General features: G+C 45.7%; 1 protein-coding gene across 1 annotated transcript in view; it reads right to left on the bottom strand.

The window, feature by feature from the left end:
• KCP (kielin cysteine rich BMP regulator) overlaps positions 1-19,597 on the bottom strand; it is a 198,599-nt gene that overhangs the window by 102,883 nt on the left and 76,119 nt on the right. The window contains exons 15-20 of the mRNA XM_030216418.1: positions 18,014-18,093; positions 12,855-12,940; positions 9,140-9,230; positions 6,549-6,648; positions 5,801-5,886; positions 2,980-3,073 (exon numbers count right to left, since the gene is read on the bottom strand). Of these exons, the coding sequence (XP_030072278.1) occupies positions 2,980-3,073; positions 5,801-5,886; positions 6,549-6,648; positions 9,140-9,230; positions 12,855-12,940; positions 18,014-18,093 (537 nt within the window). The remainder of the gene's footprint in view (positions 1-2,979; positions 3,074-5,800; positions 5,887-6,548; positions 6,649-9,139; positions 9,231-12,854; positions 12,941-18,013; positions 18,094-19,597) is intronic.

Here is a 19,597-nt window from a genome sequence, read left to right as displayed (position 1 = left end):
CTTAAGGTGAGGTCGCACCATGGAACAATACAGAGGCATTACAATATTGTGCACCCAGGTTTATACAGTTAGGGCTAAATTCTATATATCATGCCTAAAAATAGAATACGCCTAATTCTAGGCATAGTTTATAGAATACGTCCAACACCCATTTTCTGTGACTATATTTAGTTGCAGCTATTTACACCAATGAAAACCTGGTATAAATGCTAACGCCTAAATCATGAGCAGTACAAGCTCCATGGTGCGACCGCACCTTGAATATTGTGTCCAATTCTGGTCGCCGCATCACAAAAAAGAAATAAAAGAATTGGAGAAGGTGCAGAGAAGGGTGACGAAAATGATAAAAGGGATGGAACGACTTCCCTATGAGGAAAGGTTAAGACGGTTAGGGCTCTTCAGCTTGGCGAAGAGGCAGCTGAGGGGTGATATGATAGGAGTCGCTCTCATTACCTCTCGCCTGGAGTCGCTCTCATTACCTCTCGCCTGGACTACTGCAACTTACTCCTCACCGGCCTCCCACTTAGCCATCTATCCCCCCTTCAGTCTGTTCAGAACTCTGCTGCACGTCTCATATTCCGCCAGAACCGATATACTCATATCACCCCTCTCCTCAGGTCACTTCACTGGCTTCCGATCAGATACCGCATTCAATTCAAGCTTCTCCTTCTTACCTACAAATGCACTCAGTCTGCTGCCCCTCACTACCTCTCTACCCTCATCTCCCCTTACGTTCCCGCCCGTAACCTCCGTTCACAGGATAAATCCCTCCTCTCAGTACCCTTCTCCACCACCGCCAACTCCAGGCTCCGCTCATTCTGCCTCGCCTCACCCTATGCTTGGAACAACCTTCCTGAACCCTTACGCCAAGCCCCCTCCCTGCCCATCTTCAAGTCTTTGCTTAAAGCCCACCTCTTCAATGCTGCGTTCGGCACCTAACCCTTACCGTTCAGTGAATCCAGACTGCCCCAATTTGACTGCCCCTATCGGACCGACCGTTCACTTGTCTATTAGATTGTAAGCTCTTTGAGCAGGGACTGTCTCTCTTTGTTAAATTGTACAGCGCTGCGTAACCCTAGTAGCGCTCTAGAAATGTTAAGTAGTAGTAGTAGTAGTAGTCTACAAGATAATGAGCGGAGTAGAGCGGACAGATGTGAAGCGTTTGTTTACACTTTCAAAAAAATAATAGAACCAGGGGACACAAGATGAAGCTAGAATATGGTAGATTTAAAACAAATAGGAGAAACTTTTTCTTTACTCAGCGTGTAACATAGTAACATAGTAGATGACGGCAGAAAAAGACCTGCATGGTCCATCCAGTCTGCCCAACAAGATAAACTGATATGCGCTATTTTTTTGTGTATATACCTTACCTTGATTTGTATCTGCCATTTTCAGGGCACAGACCGTAGAAGTCTGCCCAGCACTAGCCCCGCCTCCCAACCACTAGCCCCGCCTCCCACCACCGGCTCTGCCACCCAATCTCCGCTAAGCTTCTGAGGATCCATTCCTTCTCAACAGGATTCCTTTATGTTTATCCCACGCATGTTTGAATTCCGTTACCGTTTTCATCTCCACCACCTCCCGTGTAGTTGGACTCTGGAACTCGTTGCCGGAGAATGTGGTGGCAGCGGCTGGCCTTACGGAGTTTAAGGGGGGTTTGGATAGATTCCTGAAGGAAAAGTCCATTGAACATTAAATATTTTTTGGGGGGGGAGGGTTTTGCCGGGTTCTTGAAGCCTGGATTGGCCACTGTCAGAGACAGGATGCTGGGCTTGATGGACCCTTGGTCTTTTCCCAGTATGGCGGTGCTTATGTGCATATTCTAGAACAGTGCATGTAAATTCTAGGAACGTCCACGACCTGCCCGTGGCCATACCCCCATTTCATTTCTGCATCTTAGAATTTACACGCATCACTTTACAGAATATGTTTAGACATTTGTGCATGTAAATTCTAATTAATGCCAATCAGTGTCAATAATTGCTTGTTAAGTTCAGTGATCAGCGCTGATTGGCTTGTTAAGCTAATTAAGTTGCGTGCGCAAATCCAGAATACGCCCAGATTTGCACATGAAACTCAAGTCGCACTATGTAGAATCCAGGGGTTAGGGAGTGTATGGAAAAACTGTGAAATAAAGTTAAGCAGGTATCTGCAGAATAGCGCTTTACACGGCATCTACATGTACATGTGTAAACACACACACAATATATATATACATGCAGACATGCAATTCTAAATATTTATGAACGTAACATGTGTGTAAACCTTATCTCTTATTTTACAGAATTGTCCCATTTGTGATTAAGGAGCACACATACATACACACACACACACAAATACACACCTCCACACCCCCTCACACACACATACACTCATGCACACACTTGCATTCACACCCCCACACACACATAGAGCATTTTTTTCTAGCAAAAAAGATGCCGGTACTCAAATGCCAGGCCACCCTTCAGGGGTGGGGTGATCACTGAGGGACCCACCCCACAATAGCCAGGCCCCCTGCAACCAGTCACAGAATCAATGACAAGGCAGAATTGGTGTGTAGAGCCTGAGCTCTTTCATTAAAACTTGGGATCCATGGGTCAATTTTAGTAGACAATGGAAAAGGTGCTGGTACTCAAATGCCAGGCCACCCTTCAGGGGTGGGGTGATCACTGAGGGACCCACCCCACAATAGCCAGGCCCCCTGCAACCAGTCACAGAATCAATGACAAGGCAGAATTGGTGTGTACGGCCGGAGCTCTTTCATTAAAACTAGGGGACCGCGGGTGGATTTTAGCAGACAATGGAAAAGGTGCCGGTACTCAGTACCCCCAAGCACCCCCTCAAAAAAAGCCTTGCATATACTCCCATGCACGCAAATGCACACCTACACCCCTCCACACACAAACACACCTGCACACCCACACAGCTTCTGAATGATCTGAAGGCATTCCTCCTACACAGTCCAAATGAAACAACCTTTGCAGATGGGGCAGCAGTGCTGGGGGTCTCGGATGGGTTTGGTGCATGTTACTGGGGGGCAGATCTCTTCTTGACAGCGAACATTTCCACCCTGATGGCAAAAGGGAAAACAGAATCAGTAGAAGCACGGGAAAGGAGACAATTATCTAAACCAAGGGTTCTCAACCCAGCCCTGGGGACACCCCAAGCCAGTCTGGTTTTCAAGATATCCATGAATATGAATGAGATAAATTTGCATGCACTGCCTCCATTGTGTGCAGATCTATGCCGTGCATATTCATTGTGGATATTCTGAAAACCCAATGACTTGGTGAGTCCTGGGTTGATCTAAAGCAACAGTAGAGAGGAGTTGGCAGAAGAAAAACAAGCTTTCTGGAATGTGATTCACCCTTCTGCCTTTGATGTACAGCTTCCTAACTGCATTTACATATCAATCTATATTATCTGTGTATCAACCCTTGTGCCTCAGGGCACCCTTCCATCTGTTTCATTCAACTCATCACTTATCAGTGACTTATCAGTTCTCATAGAATTTCCCCTGCCCAGTTACATCTATTTGTTATTCACCCGCATACCTACGTACATCATTCACAAATCAACACTATCAGGCTTATTTTCAAAGCACTTTGGGAGGCTAAGAGGCATATTTTCAAAGCACTTTGGGAGGCTAAGTTCCATAGGTTTCTATGGAACTTTGGGAGGCTAAGTGCTTTGAAAATGAGCCTGTAAGTTCCATAGGTTTCTATGGAACTTTGGGAGGCTAAGTGCTTTGAAAATATGCCTCTATGTGTTCAGCAATTAATTACATGGCCAGTTAAGTTGCCTATTCATAATAACATAGTAGATGACGGCAGAAAAAGACCTGCATGGTCCATTCAGTCTGCCCAACAAGATAAACTCATATGTGCTACTTTTTGTATATTATACCTGACCTTGATTTGTTTCTGCCATTTTCAGGGCACAGACCATAGAACTCTGCCCAGCACTAGCCCCACCTCCCAACCACCAGCCCCGCCTCCCCGGCTCTGCCACCCAATCTCAGCTAAGCTTCTGAGGATCCATTCCTTCAAGGCTAATCGCTAATTTTCAGCGACACTTAACTGGTTAGTGCCTCAGAAAATAACTGACAACCAGTACCAAAAGGGTCCAAAAGTACAAAAAAGCATGAAAAGTCACAGAAGCACCAAGGGCCTAAGGAAAATGGGACTCATCTTTCCTGATACAGCAAGTATAACTTTCCTCGATCCTATACGGATTGCTATCCAACCTTATAGGAAAGAAGTTTTGATCTTTGAATACACCAGACCCCTGACGCAGGCGCTAGGCGCCGAAACACGGCCCATGTCGGGTCCATTTTGGAATATCAACAGTTGTGAATAAAGAATTGTGTCCCATTTTCCTTAGGCCCTTGGTGCTTCTGTGACTTATCAGAAAATAGCTGGTAAGCACTGAACTGAAAACCAGATTTTGGGGGTGGAATCGGCACTTGGCCAGTTAAATTCCGATATTCAGATCTTAATCTCTGTGATACTGTACCATACTTTGTGTTATCTCTGTGATACTTTCTACCATACTTTGTAAGCCGCACTGAACCTGCTATCACGCGGGAAAGAGCGGGGTATAAATGCTATAAATAAATAAATAAAATAAAGTAATCAGTGGATGTGACTGGAAGAACAGAAGATGGATCTAACCAAGTAGAGAACCGAGGGATGGGTAAGGAGAGAGATGAATCCTCTGTCAGCTGCATGTTTTTTTTTTTTTTTTGTTACATTTGTACCCCGCGCTTTCCCACTCATGGCAGGCTCAATGCGGCTTACATGGGCAATGGAGGGTTAAGTGACTTGCCCAGAGTCACAAGGAGCTGCCTGTGCCTGAAGTGGGAATCGAACTCAGTTCCTCAGGACCAAAGTCCACCACCCTAACCACTAGGCCACTCCTCCCCTGTTGCTACTATCTGAGATTCTACATGCAGATCACCAATGTGGCCGCGCAGGCTTCTGCTTCTGTGAGTCTGACGTCCTGCACGTACGTGCAGGACGTCAGACTCACAGAAACAGAAGCCTGCGCAGCCTTCTACAATGGAATGTTGCTAGCAACATTCCATGTAGAATCTCCAATAGTATCTATTTTATTTTTATTACATTTGTACCCCGCGCTTTCCCACTCATGGCAGGCTCAATGCGGCTTACATGGGGCAATGGAGGGTTAAGTGACTTGCCCAGAGTCACAAGGAGCTGCCTGTGCCTGAAGTGGGAATCAAACTCAGTTCCTCAGTTCCCCAGGACCAAAGTCCACCACCCTAACCACTAGGCCACTCCTCCACTATTCAACACCCAGCTTAGCTAGTATTATAGGTTTTAATGCAGTATAGAGCACCTTAACCACCATACCTCCACTCAGGAAATCTAGACTGCCCTAACTTGACATTTCGTCCTTTAGATTGTAAGCTCCTTTGAGCAGGGACTGTCCTTCATTGTTAAACTGTTCAGCACTGCGTAACCCTAGTAGCGCTCTAGAAATGTTAAGTAGCAGTAGTAGTAGTAGTTTTAATGCAGTATAGAGATTTCTCTTAAATTATGCCCCTAAAGGTATACACATTAGAGTTTGGTCAATAAAGTATTTATTTACTGGATAGTTAGGAGCTGGAGGACCTGCAGAGCAAACCCTACCCTTCACCTTTCTGTCTGAATGGTTAGTGGATTTGCTGCTTGGGCAGATAACCAGAGGACTTCACGTTCCAGGTTGTCCATACAGCAGTGTGTAATCACAAAAATATGAAAAGCATGGGGGGAAACAAAATCAAATATCAACTTACAGAACAGGTACACTGCAGGCAAGGCCCACCTCCTGGAGGGCTGAAAGTCTGTCCATTGGCATACAGTCTTTTCTCATACTCACATGCTAAGCAACAGAAAGAGACATTATCAAGAACAGGTCCTGTAGCTACAGTTCTTATCCTGATGGTGAATACATTGCCCCAGTTACCCAAATGACCCTACTGATCTAAAAAAAAAATCTACCTGTCTTTTAAGTTCAGTCAGATTTCTCCCCACGATGATGCTACCAATGGTTCTTCCAGGTGAGCATTAAACACTGTCGGTAAATCTCATTGGGCAATCCCCTCACTTTTAATCTCTTCCCTGAAGCTATCTCTATGAAGACACCCCTGAAAAACTAATTTCCAGTTCAAGGACATTCAATTCCAGTCCTCAAGGCCACAATTGGTTCTGTTTTCTATGATATTCACAAAGAATATTCCTCAAGAATTCCTATATATATTCCATCCAAGCTATAGCTTAATTTATATATTTGCTTATCCTGCAACCAATTTGTGGGCCTTGAGGAACAGAATACCCTCTTAGCTGCTTCCTCTGAGTTCCAAGATGCTTCTTGAAGCAAAGACCAAAGAAACTGCTTCATTTAAATATACCCAAATCCTGCTGCTGTACACTGGATAGAATCTGTTTACCGAGAGACATCCCCATGAAAAGCTTCTTCCCTTGAAGAATATTTGCAATATAAGCGATGTTCACTCTGGAGCTGGTTCCCTCTGCATCACTTACTTTCACAGGATGGACAACACTGACCAGTCATTTTGCCCGGATGGCTACACTGCATAGGGAAGCAGTTGTGGTCCAAGCGATTACATGACACCTCACCAACCTATCAAACACAAAGATATCAGAGTTAGTATTTAAGGGACAAGCAGGCTTTTCAGGGATATCATGGGAAGGGCATTGGGTTTGCAGGCAACCGGAGGCATTAGAGTTTGTCATTAGATCAAGCAGATAGGGGAGAAAGGAGCTAGAATATGCTTTAAAATGGTCTTATTATAGAACAATTTGGCATTCTTACCATCTTCCCTCCATGAACTAGTGAGAGATAGTATGAGACAGTGGCGTAGCCACAGGTGGGCTGGGGTGGGCCAGGGCCCACCCACATAGGGCTCAGGCCCACCCAACAGTAATACACATTTAGCAGTAGCTGGTGGGGATCCCAATCTCTGCCAGCTGAAAACTTCCCCCTGATGGTAACGAAAATGCTACTCTCCATGATACCGGCACCTGCACATTCTCAGTTTTCAGCGCCTGCCTGCAGCAGACTGCCAAGGTGGAGAGAAGCATTTTTCCACCAGCTGAGATATTTTTTTGGTGGGGTGAAGAACACTTGGTGCCCACCCACTTCTTGCCTAGGCCCACCCAAAATCTGCTGTCTGGCTACGCCCCTGGTATGAGAAGTGGGAGTGGTTGGCTTGCATTGTTCCGTGCGCTTTAATACAAGGTTAAGTGGAGCTCCTTTTCAAAACAGAAGTCATTAGTTGCTCCAATCATGGTGAAAGGGGGGCACTCAGGGGTGGCAGCAAAGACGAAGCTTTGAAAAGAGGGATCTTTAGATCCTTATGTTACACTAGCAAAAAAAGGCCCGTTTCAGACACAAATGAAACGGGCGCTAGCAAGGTTTTCCTCGGAGTGTGTATGTTTGAGAAAGTGTGTGTGAGAGTGACTGTGTGAGAGAGAGAGAGAGTGAATGTGCGAGTGTGTGTGTGTGACAGAGAGAGAGTGAGACTGGGTGCGAGTGTGTCTGTGAGAGAGAGAGAGAGTGTGTGTGTGAGCATGAGAGTGTGTGCCAGGGCCCCCCCTCCCTCCCAGTTCCAGGGTCCCCCCTCCCTCCCGCCCTCTGAGTTCCAGGGTCGTTCCCCCCCTCCCTCCCTCCGAGTTACAGGGTCGTCCCTTCCTTGCCTCCTTCCGAGTTTCAGGGTCCCCTCCCTCCCCTGCATTATGCTCTCTCCCCTGCATTCATCCATATGCAGGCAACGTCCTCTGTGCCCTGCCCCCTCCATCCATCCATGTGCAGCATCTCTCCCCTGCCCCCTCCACCTCCCTCTGAGTTCCAGGCCCCCCTCCCTCTGAGTTCCAGTGTCCCCCTCCCTCTGTCCCTCCGTCCTTCCTCCCAGTTCCAGGGTCCCATGGAACTGGGAGGGAGGGGGTACGGAGAGCGTTGGAGGAGTGACATCAGCAGGTGGTTACAATCCCAGTGACACACATTGGAACGTTGGAGGAGAACGTTGGAGGAGTGATGTCAGCAGGTGGTTACGATCCCAGTGAGACACTTTTTGGAATGTTGGAGGAGTAAATTATTATATTAGATTCAGGGGCGTATCTGCATGGGGCCACAGGGGCCTGGGCCCCCGCAGATTTCGCCCTGGATCCCCCTACCACAGACCCTCTCCACCTCCCCCTCCCTCCCGCCTGCCACCACCAACCCGTCGCCGATCTTTGCTGGCGGGGGACCCCAAGCCCCCGCCAGCCGAAGTCCTCTCTTCCGTGCAGATGCAAGTTGCAACGCTTCCTATTCTTCTGAGTCTGACGTCCTGCACGTTGTACGTGCAGGACGTCAGACTCAGAAGAACAGGAAGCATTGCAACTTGCAGCGGCGCAGCCTGCATGGAAGAGAGGACCTCGGCTGGCGGGGGGTTGGGGTCCCCCGCCAGCAAAGGTAAGTGACAGCAGCGAGGGAGGGTTGTCGGCGGCGGGAGGGGGTGGAGAGTGTCATTGGTGGCGAGGGGGGGGGGTCTAGCAGTGGCGAGGGGGGTCCGGAAATGGCGGGGGGGGGGGGGGGTCGGTGGCGCCGGGGGGAGGGGGCTAAAATGTGCACCCTCCCTCTGGCTCTGGCCCCCCCTACCGCAAGAGTCCAGATACGCCCCTGATTAGATTATATACCTGTTTAGAAACAACTGTGCTGTCTTCATTATTCTGGATAAGACCTCTCTTACTGAAAAGAATGTGTCACTGGGTTTCACACTGAATTTCCCCATTACAGGTTTCAGCTCAGGTCCCCCTCTGATTCATCCTCTTGAGTGCTCCTTGAACAGCCCTGGAGTTACTTCTAGAGCACTTTTCACTACTTGTTCATTTTTAGGACACTCCTTTCATGTTACCACATTCTCAGTCCCACTGGTGCATCCTCAACAACCGGAAAGAAGACTTACAAAGTGCAGTTCCTCGCCTAAACTGACAATATGGGGACCCAGTGTCAACAATGAAGATTTCTGACTACAGTCTTACAAATCAGCTCCTTCCTTAAGTGTCTAGTTAAGGAGCTACCAAATCCCCCAAAGACTTCCTCAGACCACCCCATCCCATTAAACACTCACTGTGCACCTGCAGCTCAGACAGGGATCACTGGCTGCTATGAAAAGATCACCTTCTTTATAGGTCTGGGAATCAAACGTACACTCTTCACACCTAGAATCAGACACAAAAGTACATAAGCAACTATCAGTGACCTGGACATCCCGTTTGTTTCTCCACAGACCGTCTTCCACAAAAGCTGAGACAGAGAACATACTAATGATCAGATAACTATCCCTTAATACTATAGACCATAGTCTACACTCAAGAGGAGGACTGAACTGCCTCATATCTGTTTATCTTAAGTGCTGGTGAAAATGAAAACTGGTTAGGGGGCCAATGCTCAAAGTCCAGGCAGTCCGCAACGCAAACCCCGTAGAGCAATGACAGCACAGACTACCCAACCAATGCTCAAAGCAACTGACACTCAAATTTCATTTATTTATTTATTTTGTTTCATTTGTATCCCACATTTTCCCACCTATTTGCAGGCTCAATGTGGCTTACATTGTTCCGTAATGGCGATCGCCATTTCCGGAAGGAGAAATACAGAGTTATATTGCATTAAGGTTCGTAGATGACCGAGTAGATTAGGCAATCAAGTAAAAAGAATTCATTTTTGTGATGAGAAATAAAATGGTAATGCGTTAAGGTTCAATCGTGACAGAGTAACTTAGGCATTCAAGAATAGAGAATTCCGTTTAGTCCAGTTCTGGTATGAGTTTTGTTGTCTAGTATTTATTTGTGACACAAAGGGTGGAGGTGACCACACAGAAAAGGTCTGTTCCAAGAAGGGTGTTGTTAAAAAGTTTTATTGACAAATGCACAGTTCTCAAAATCCAACGCACAAGATCTGTGGATTGACCCAAATTCACAGATCTCAAAATCCAGTATACATGCTATATGGATGGACCAAACACGGGGGGGGTGGGGGGTGTTTCAGCTTTCAATCCTTCATCAGGAGTCCTGTAATACAGAACTTAGAATATTGTTGCAGATTGGGACATAGAGATGCAGGGCCGCCGAGAGACTGGGCCGGGCCCGGGACAAGGCCGCTCCCTGGGCCCCCGGCCCCGCCCCTACTGCCAGCTTGTCGTCATCGTCGCCCCCCCCTGAGGGGAGCCCGGAGCCACAATCCCACCCGCCTCCGCCACCGGACCAGGCCCCTTCCACCTAAACCCCCGCCAGCAGAAGTGCTGTCTTCTGACTTCGGCATGCGCGGCCCACACAGACGCGCTCTTCTCAGCTGATCTTCGCTGTACTCTACAGGGTTTCTGTGCATCTGACATCCTGCAGGTCAGATGCACAGATGCAAAGAAGCCCTGCAGAGTACAGCGAAGATCAGCTGAGAGGAGCGCGTCTGTGTAGGCCGTGCACGCTGGAGTCAGAACAGAAGACAGCACTTCTGCTGGCGGGGGTTCGGGTGGAAGGGGCCCGGTGGCAGTGGCAGGTGGGACTGCGGCGCCAGGCCCCCCTGGAGGCCCGTGCCCCAGGAATTTTGTCCCCCCCCTCTCGGTGGCCCTGCAGAGATGAATATGAGCCACCATAAAATGATTTTTTTTAGGTGGAGTTAGCTGTGTGGAGGAGCGAAGCTACCGTCTCTGCCACGTAGAGAATTGTAGTACTTTCACTTTGTGGTGGTTCATATTCATTACTGTGTCCCAATCTAGGACAATATCCTAAGTTCTGTATTACAGGACTCCTGATGAAGGATTGAAAGCCGAAACACGACCCGTGCTGGGACTATCTGTATAGCATGTATACTGGATTTTGAGATCTGTAAATGTGGGTCCATTCACACAGCTTGTGCATTGGATTTTGAGAACGGTGTATTTGTCAATAAAATCTTTTAACAACACCCTTCCTTTTCTTTGTGGTCATCTCCACCCTTTGTGTTGTCTTGCTGCGACCTGTGGAAGTGTTTGGTTTTCTCCTTTTTTTTGGACTCAAATTTTATGCACAGATAATTCACGCTATTAAACTGAAGGCAAGAGGAGGAATGTGCCTGGCGCATGCATACAAAAGTTTTGTGGTAAGCGTAGCTCTTCTGAGCATGCCCAGAAATGCAAGCACACATCGGCACTGTTCTTCTGAGCCTTTAAATCAAATCAAATAAGTACATAAGTAATGCCATACTGGGAAAAGACCAAAGGTCCATCGAGCCCAGCATCCTGTCCCCGACAGCGGCCAATCCAGGTCAAGGGCACCTGGCAAGCTACCAGAACGTACAAACATTTTATACATGTTATTCCCGAAATTGTGGATTTTGACCAAGTCCATTTAGTAGCGGTCTATGGACTTGTCCTTTAGGAAACCGTCCAACCCCTTTTTAAAATCTGCCAAGCTAATCTCCCCTTTACAGGATTTGTTTGCCCTTAAATTTGTAAAAGGCTCATATTTAAGTGCAGAAAACAGGCTCCGATGTGTGCTTTCACTTTTGCTTGGATTCACACGTTTGTTTCTCACTACTGGCACTTAGAAGCTGCACGGGCTTCCTTCCGCTTCTAAAAGACGACAAAACTGGCAGTTTAATGTGAGAAACTGAGAAGAAATTCTCTCCCCAAGCCTCTCTATGCTGCCCCTGAGCTGGTGGTAAGTTTTCAGCGTTATAGACCTTCATTTGCTATGGGCATTGCAACATTGAGCATTGTGAAGAAACACTAACTGGCCTCATTTGTATCCATTTAAATGCTTGTTAATACAATTTGCGCCAATGTTTAGCGCACATGTTAACACCCTCACTCCAGACCTTTGAGTATTCTGTGCAAACTATTTCTTAGCACTGGTATTAGTTTTGAGCATTGGCCTCTAGGTCTGCACGTTACTTGAGTCACCTAGCTTGAGCAGGACTCTCTCAGTCTGTAATTGTAATGGAAGTGAATTTTAAAGATTGTTTTTCAACCCTGTCTGGACCGACCAGTGCACTTGGGGTTTGTATTGTTGATTAGAAGTAATTCTGTTTAAAAATGGTTGTTTAACTTTGATTGTGTGAAAGTAAGTTGGAATGCAGAAGATAAGACACAGCTCTAAATAATTTGGTATGTGAAGGGGAGGATGGCACTTGTTTTTCTGGGCCCAGCTTGGCCACCTGGACTTTGGAAAGCATGTGACCACGTTCCCACAGTCCTAAATAGAAAAGCATTCTGTAATTTTCCATAGCTCTGAACATGAGCTCAGAGCCTAATAAAAAGGGAGGGCCTGTCACAGCAGAGCTGAGGTTCATCTGTGGGCAGACGTGTCGTGCAGAAGGTTTGTTCCTGGTCAATGAGGAGACTCTGAGCTTTCGCTGCAACGGACCTCCCGGCTGATGAGATAAGGGCCTCAGCTTCCCGACCAGTGATGTGTGTATATATATATATAGAGAGAGAGAGAGAGAGAGATAGATAGATAGATAGATAGATAGATAGATAGATAGATAGATAGATATGTATCTGTTTTATAGCTTTCTTTTAGTTAAATGGTTTAATTAATGTGCATATCTCCTAATTTGACTCAATCAGTGTGTATATTTCTTAATCATTGTATAGACTGAAGCAATAATGATTTATACACTCTCCATTTGAATAAAGAGTTTCATTTACCCAATACGAATCCAAAAAGAATCTGTAGTATTTTATTCTATGAGCAGTCTGTGGTGATCAAGTGAGCAGGCAATACCAAAGCAATACAGTAATTCCCTGAGACACATACTCTGACTGGCAGTGCTATCTGGGTCCGTAAGTGGCTTGAGACACTTACCTTGAGCAGCATTCTCCAGGCTGATGGGTAGGATTTGGACATGCAGTAGCTGGGCAGGATACAGGGGTGCAATGGACATTGCCTTTCTGTAAAGAATAATCCAAGATAGAATGTGAGCATTTACGATTCTGATACTAATTATGACCAACAGACAGAAAAGTGAGGTGCAGTTATCAGCAGAGAGCTGTGTGACCCCAAAATAAGGGTAATCCCTAACCCCAATCCTTCCATCCTGTATACCAGGGCCACGGTCACCGAACGTGTTTTAGTTAAAGCCTTTTGTTTATTACAGCAGATCATTTATGGTTCCACTTCACATTTATTGATTAGTCTGATTTCTAAATCCCTTTAAGGTCATTCTCCTAGACTGCTTCAACAGCTTATTCTCTGTCCTATGTTTTTATAGTAAAACACATTTGTTAGAATACTCAATATTATTTTCGCAATTGTTATAATAAATACCTTTGGAATTCCCTTCCATCAGTTTTTAGAGTCAAAGTTAATTATTTAAAATTTTTAAAAACATTGAAGACTTATCTTTTTGAATGTTGCTAATAATTATTATTTTCTTTTTTATTTTTATTTTGCTGAATATACTATGTCCAATTAGGTTATTCTTATTTGTACATTGTATCGAACCCTTCTTTTTAGGGGAAATAGCGATTACTAATAACAATATTGACACTGACATTGGCATAATGCAAGAAAGAACTGCATTGTGGAGAGGGAGCTGATAAGCAAATCTATCTCATTATGGATATCTTGAAATTCCAACTGATTTGTGACCCTCAAGGACTGGAATTCAAGACCCCTTTTGCACACCCTGAGCAGGTCACAAAACCCTCAAGCTCACTCTTACGAGGAAAGACTTTTCTTTTTTTTGCTTGCATGGCTCCTAAACTGTGTTCTTGAGTTCTTTTATAGCTAGAAGTGGAAGGGCAGTGTTATAATACTCTTCTTTTATCACTGATACAGAAGCCCACACTCTATGTCTGATCTTCAAAGCCCTGAAAGGAAATGGCCACGAGTATCTGAAGAATAGGATGATCCTCCACACACCGCCAAGGACACTAAGGTCCTCTCAAGGACTTTCACTAACCACACCCTCTCCAAAAGACATTACACGATGTGATACCCGAAAGCGAGCCTTCTCCGGAGTAGCCCCCACACTCTGGAATGCATTGCCTGAAAGGCTCCGCTTAACACAAGACTACCTCTACTTCAGGAAGCAGGTGAAAGCTTGGCTCTTCAACCAAGCCTTTAACAGAAGAAGTAACTAGCTTGTTAGTCTCACTCACACACACAAGGAGTGACTCGGGCTGCGCATACTGCAGCGGGACATGTTTATCCACTCCTACCCTAGCTGAGATAATACTTAACCATCTCTCTGACCTCACGTGCAACTTTCTTCAAATTAATCACCCTACTTTCTAATTCTTCCTACTTTCTTACTCATCTATATGTTACAACTTTGCCTTACCCTTCACTACCAATTATAATGTTCTAGCACATATTGTGTTGTCATTGCAAGTAGTATACCATGCCATACTTTGTATTGTTGTTCGAATATTTTTACTGCTCTAATTGCCTATTGCTCATGTTTGATCTATTCTTACTGTACACCGCTTGAGTGAATTCCTTCAAAAAGGCGGTAAATAAATCTTAATTAATAAATAAATAAATACAACAAATGTGTCATGCTTATAGAATCCTAAAGACCAGCCTCTGGAAAAGAAACAGAAATCTGTAGAGTCAGTATTCAAAGGCCTCATAGGGCCGATATTCAGACCGCGGGAGGCAGCCCAACTAAGTCCCGTATATTCAATGCCGGGGTGTTCCCAGTGACTGGCGTTGAATATCCAGTTTATTTTTGGCCGCTATAAACTTAGCTGGCTGGCTAAGTTCATAGCGGCCAAAGATAGGCCCTGCTATTTACGTGGCCCCATTTGACCACACAATTTAGACAGCCATTGTTTGAATATTCGCGGTTAGCAGGCTATCCCCCGCTGAAGCCAGTCCTGAGTATACAGGGTGCAACAGGGAGGCACATTGGCTGCATATGGAAGACACACTGGGTACATAGGAAAGGCACACTGGAAGCACATAGAAAATACATTGGCAGCATATAGGAAACACAGAGGGGCATTTTAAAATGGGGACGACCATCTCTAAGGACGCCCATCTCTGAGGACGTCCCAGCAAAGGGGCGGGGCATCCTGTATTATCGAAACAAGATGGGCGTCCATCTTTCGTTTCGATAATACAGTCGGGGACGCCCAAATCTCAACATTTAGGTCAACCTAAGAGATAGTGGACCTAAATGTTGAGATAGTCGACCTTAGAGATGGGCGACCTCGGTTTTCGCCGATAATGGAAACCGAGGACACCCATCTCAAAAATGACCAAATCCAAGGCATTTGGTCGTGGGAGGAGCCAGCATTCGTAGTGCACTGGTCCCCCTTACATGCCAGGACACCAACCGGGCACCTTAGGGGGCACTGCTATGGACTTCACAAATTGCTCCCAGGTACATAGTTCCCTTACCTTGGGTGCTGAGCCCCCCAAAACCCAATCCCCACAACTGGACACCACTACCATAGCCCTTAGGGATGAAGGGGGGCACCTACATGTGGGTACAGTGGATTTCGGGTGGGTTTTAGAGGGCTCACATTTACCACCACAAGTGTAACAGGTAGGGGGGGATGGGCCTGGGTCCGCCTGCCTGAAGTGCACTGCACCCACTAAAAACTGCTCCAGGGACCTGCATACTGCTGTGATGGAGTTGGGTATGACATTTGAGGCTGGCATAGAGGCTGGAAAGAACTGTTTTTAATTTTTTTTTGGGTGGGAGGGGGTTGGTGACCACTGGAGGAGTAAGGGGAGGTCATCCCCGATTCCCTCTGGTGGTCATCTAGTCAGTTCGGGCACCTTTTCAAGACTTGGTCCTGAAAAAAATGGACCAAGAAAAGTCGGCCGAATGCTCGTAAGGGACGCCCTTTTTTTTTCCATTATCGGCAGAGGACGCCCATCTGTTAAGCATGCCCCCGTCCTGCCTTTGGTACACTGCCAACATGCCCCCCGGGAACTTTGGTCATCCCCGCGATGGAAAGCAGTTGAGGACTCCCAAAATCGGCTTTCAATTATGCCGATTTGGGCGACCCTGAGAGAAGGACGCCCATCTCCCGATTTGTGTCGGAAGATGGGCGCCCTTCTCTTTCGAAAATGCCCCTGACAGTGGATGCACATGGGAGATACACTGGCAGCACTTGGGAGGAATACTGGCAGCATGTGAGAGACACACTGGGTGCACTGGGAAGGGACACTGGATGGAATGGGAGGCACTCTGCAGAACAGGAGAGGCACATTGGGGGTACTTCTGAAATTTAGGTGCTAGGATGCTGCATGCTAAGCACAAATTCTATATTGGTAACTATGTGTGTAATTGTTGTTACAGAATATTAGTTTAAGTTGGCATTTACTTACAACATTTAGGCCCGCAGCTTATGCCATGTCAATGGCTGGTGTAAATGACTAGTTCCAAGCGTAACTGACAGTATTCTAGAATCTTAGCGTGTAGGCACAGAACACACCCTGACCCACCCATGCTCCTCACAGCTATGCTCATAACTGCAAATTAATGTGAATTAACTCTAAATTGGCAGCGATTACTGCTTGTTAGTGCCAATTAACTTATGCACATAAAGTAACCGGCACTATTCTACAACCTGCATGAAAAAATTTGTGTACTAAGTGCAAATATAGATTATAAAATGAGGTGGATTAGGTGCTCTAGAGACATACCGAGAGGGACAGTGGTAGCAGTCGGAGCAAAGAACAAGATGGAGAAGCACAGAGGAAAGTAGAAGCAAGATAATATGACTGAGATGAAAACAGGCAATGGTCTGGGTATGAGATACAGAAAACAGCTGGTCTCTCAGGGAATTACAGAACCCAAGGAAAGCCAAGATCCAACAAGGAAGCAATACCAGATTCAAATGGAGCCAAGAGTTCTGAAAATTCTTGTGTCGGCAAAAAAGATTGTTTCTTGTTAGCATGCTGATGGGTTCTCAGCATGTTCTTATAACATTAGTTTGCTCTTTTCATGTTTCTAGCATATGCTTCACATGCTGGTCGCACATTGCATCGCATCAGATGCATCTAGGCAAGGCACCATTGCTTAGGATATAGATAAGCCTTTGAAGTAATTTGCTGTTAATCAAATGAAGTCCTAACTTTGCAAGAACAAGAACCCGATCAGATACCGCATACAGTTCAAGCTTCTCCTACTAACCTACAAATGCACGTGATCTGCAGCCCCTCAATACCTCTCTACCCTCATCTCCCCTTACGTTCCTACCCGTAACCTCCGCTCACAGGACAAATCCCTCCTCTCAGTACCCTTCTCCACCACCGCCAACTCCAAGCTCCGCCATTTCTGCTTCGCCTCACCCCATGCTTGGAATAAACTCCCTGAGCCCATACGCCAAGCCCCCTCCCTGCCCATCTTCAAATCCTTGCTCAAAGCCCACCTCTTCAATGTCGCCTTGGGCACCTAACCATTATACCTCCATTCAGGAAATCTAGACTGCCCCAATTTGATTGACTGCACTTTTTGTCCTTTAGATTGTAAGCTCCTTTGAGCAGGGACTGTCCTTCTTTGTTAAATTGTACAGCGCTGCGTAACCCGGGCACGCTTTAGAAATGTTAAGAAGTAGTAGTAGTTAAGTAGTATATTCTGAACAGGAATGCACACATCTGTTTACTACAACCGAACTGGCATGGCCTATGACTACTACATGCTGGAGAGGTCTAACAGGTTCTCCTTAGGGTTAGTTCAGCATCACATCAGCTATTGGGCTCTGGTTCTCCTGGGTTGCTAGGCCTCCCATATGCCACCTACTGCTTCTCTCTCACAATGATTTCTGTGGGAGCACTGGAAAATGACTGGGGCTGGTATAATGGGCTTATGATGCTGTGGGAGACATCTGCAGCAGAGACAGGAGGAAAGAGCGAGGGGGGGGGCACCCAGAGCTAGTCCTCTCTCATTGTCATTCAAGGGCTGAGTGCTCAGAAAGTTCCAGAAGAGTAAACACAAAGGGTTAAGTTGAACGATCTGCCAGGAAATAATAAGGGGAAAAGTGTCAGCTCCACACACTTACTGTACAGGTACACTTCACACAAGGGTTCCCATTAGTTACCGGCTCCCCACTGATGTACTCCAGTCCTTGAAAGGAGCATCCTGGTAAGAGAAGGAGATAAACAAATTCATTAGCGTACGGTCTAGAAACCTATGGAACTTTGGAAGGCTAAGTGCTTTGAAAACATGCCCGAAAGTATGGCATAGTATGCTACGTTACAATGTCAACACAATACGTAATAAAACATTTTCATAGATAGCATAAGGTGTAAGAAAATAAGGTACTAATTTAAAGAAAGTTGCAAATGAGGTCAGAAAGGTACTTGAATATTATCTTACCTAGGGTAGGAGTGGATAAACATGTCCTGCTATAGTATGTGCAGACGATGTCATTTCTTTTTTTGTGTGTGTGAGACTAGCAAGTTAGTCACTTCTTCCATTAAAGGCCTGGTTGAACAGCCAAGCTTTCACCTGCTTCCTGAAGTAGAGATAGTTTTGTGTTAAGCGAAGCCTTTCAAGGAGTGCGTTCCAGAGCGTGGGGACTACTCCGGAGAAGGTTCACTTGTGGGAATCACATCGTGTGATGTCCTTTGGAAAGGGTGTGGTTAGGGAAACTCCTTGGGAGGACCTTAGTGACCTTGAAGGTGTGTAGAGGGAGATCCTGTTCTTCAAGTACTCTGGGCCTTTAAGGGCCTTGAAGATCAAACATAGTTTTAAATTTGGCCCTGTGTTGTACTGTTTTAAGACTGTTCCACAGGCCTGAGTAAAAGCAACTTCCAAGCACAACTGGATAGGTTGCCTCCAGCCAAATTAATATTAAATGAATTGATGAAATAGGGGAAGTTTTCCCTATTGTCTTGAGAATGTGATTGGGCTCTCTTAAAATTACCAAGATTTTCTTCCTCATCCCATTCAGTAAACTATCTAAGGGACCTGGAGTATCCTGAGTGGCTTCCTCTGCTTCGGGATCCCTATCAACTGCAAACCAGGTAGATTCTGGGTACAACATGGCTTCTCTAACCAGTGTTGACACTGGGGTTTACACGTTTTAGGGTCCTTAACATAGGGATATGGATCTTCCAATGGGAAGATCTCTGGGAATGATTCTTCTTCCAATTTCCAACTTTTCTGGCGTGGCAATTAATTGTGTCCAAACAGCTCCAACGCCTGTATAGTTCTGAGCCCAAAAAACCGGGTGGTAGGGAAGCTAGGTAACACTCCAACTTCGAACTTGACTTGCCTCTGCTCTTCAGAACACAGGCTACAATTATGGTCTGCTCATAATTTATTTTATTTGTGGCATTTATATCCCACATTATCCCAAGGAATCTTCAGTTCAATGTGGCTTACAGCAAGTAATTAATATAGCATTGAAAGGGAAAGGTAGTAACAAGTAAGTATTGACTATAATGTACATCAAACATTATAACAATGGAAGAGAAGATATTAACAATAATACATTATAGATTATTATCTTGAGTAACATATAGTTTAAGTTGATGTATGGAATTATAATAAGTACAATAAATTTGAAGCAGTCAAAATATGTTCAAGTATGTATATAAAAGTAATTTTAAGCCTGCCATGAGTGGGAAAGTGCAGGGTA

Source organism: Microcaecilia unicolor, chromosome 10 (assembly GCF_901765095.1).
Source record: "Microcaecilia unicolor chromosome 10, aMicUni1.1, whole genome shotgun sequence".
NCBI lineage: Eukaryota > Metazoa > Chordata > Amphibia > Gymnophiona > Siphonopidae > Microcaecilia > Microcaecilia unicolor.
This window is presented reverse-complemented; position numbering and strand designations above follow the sequence as displayed.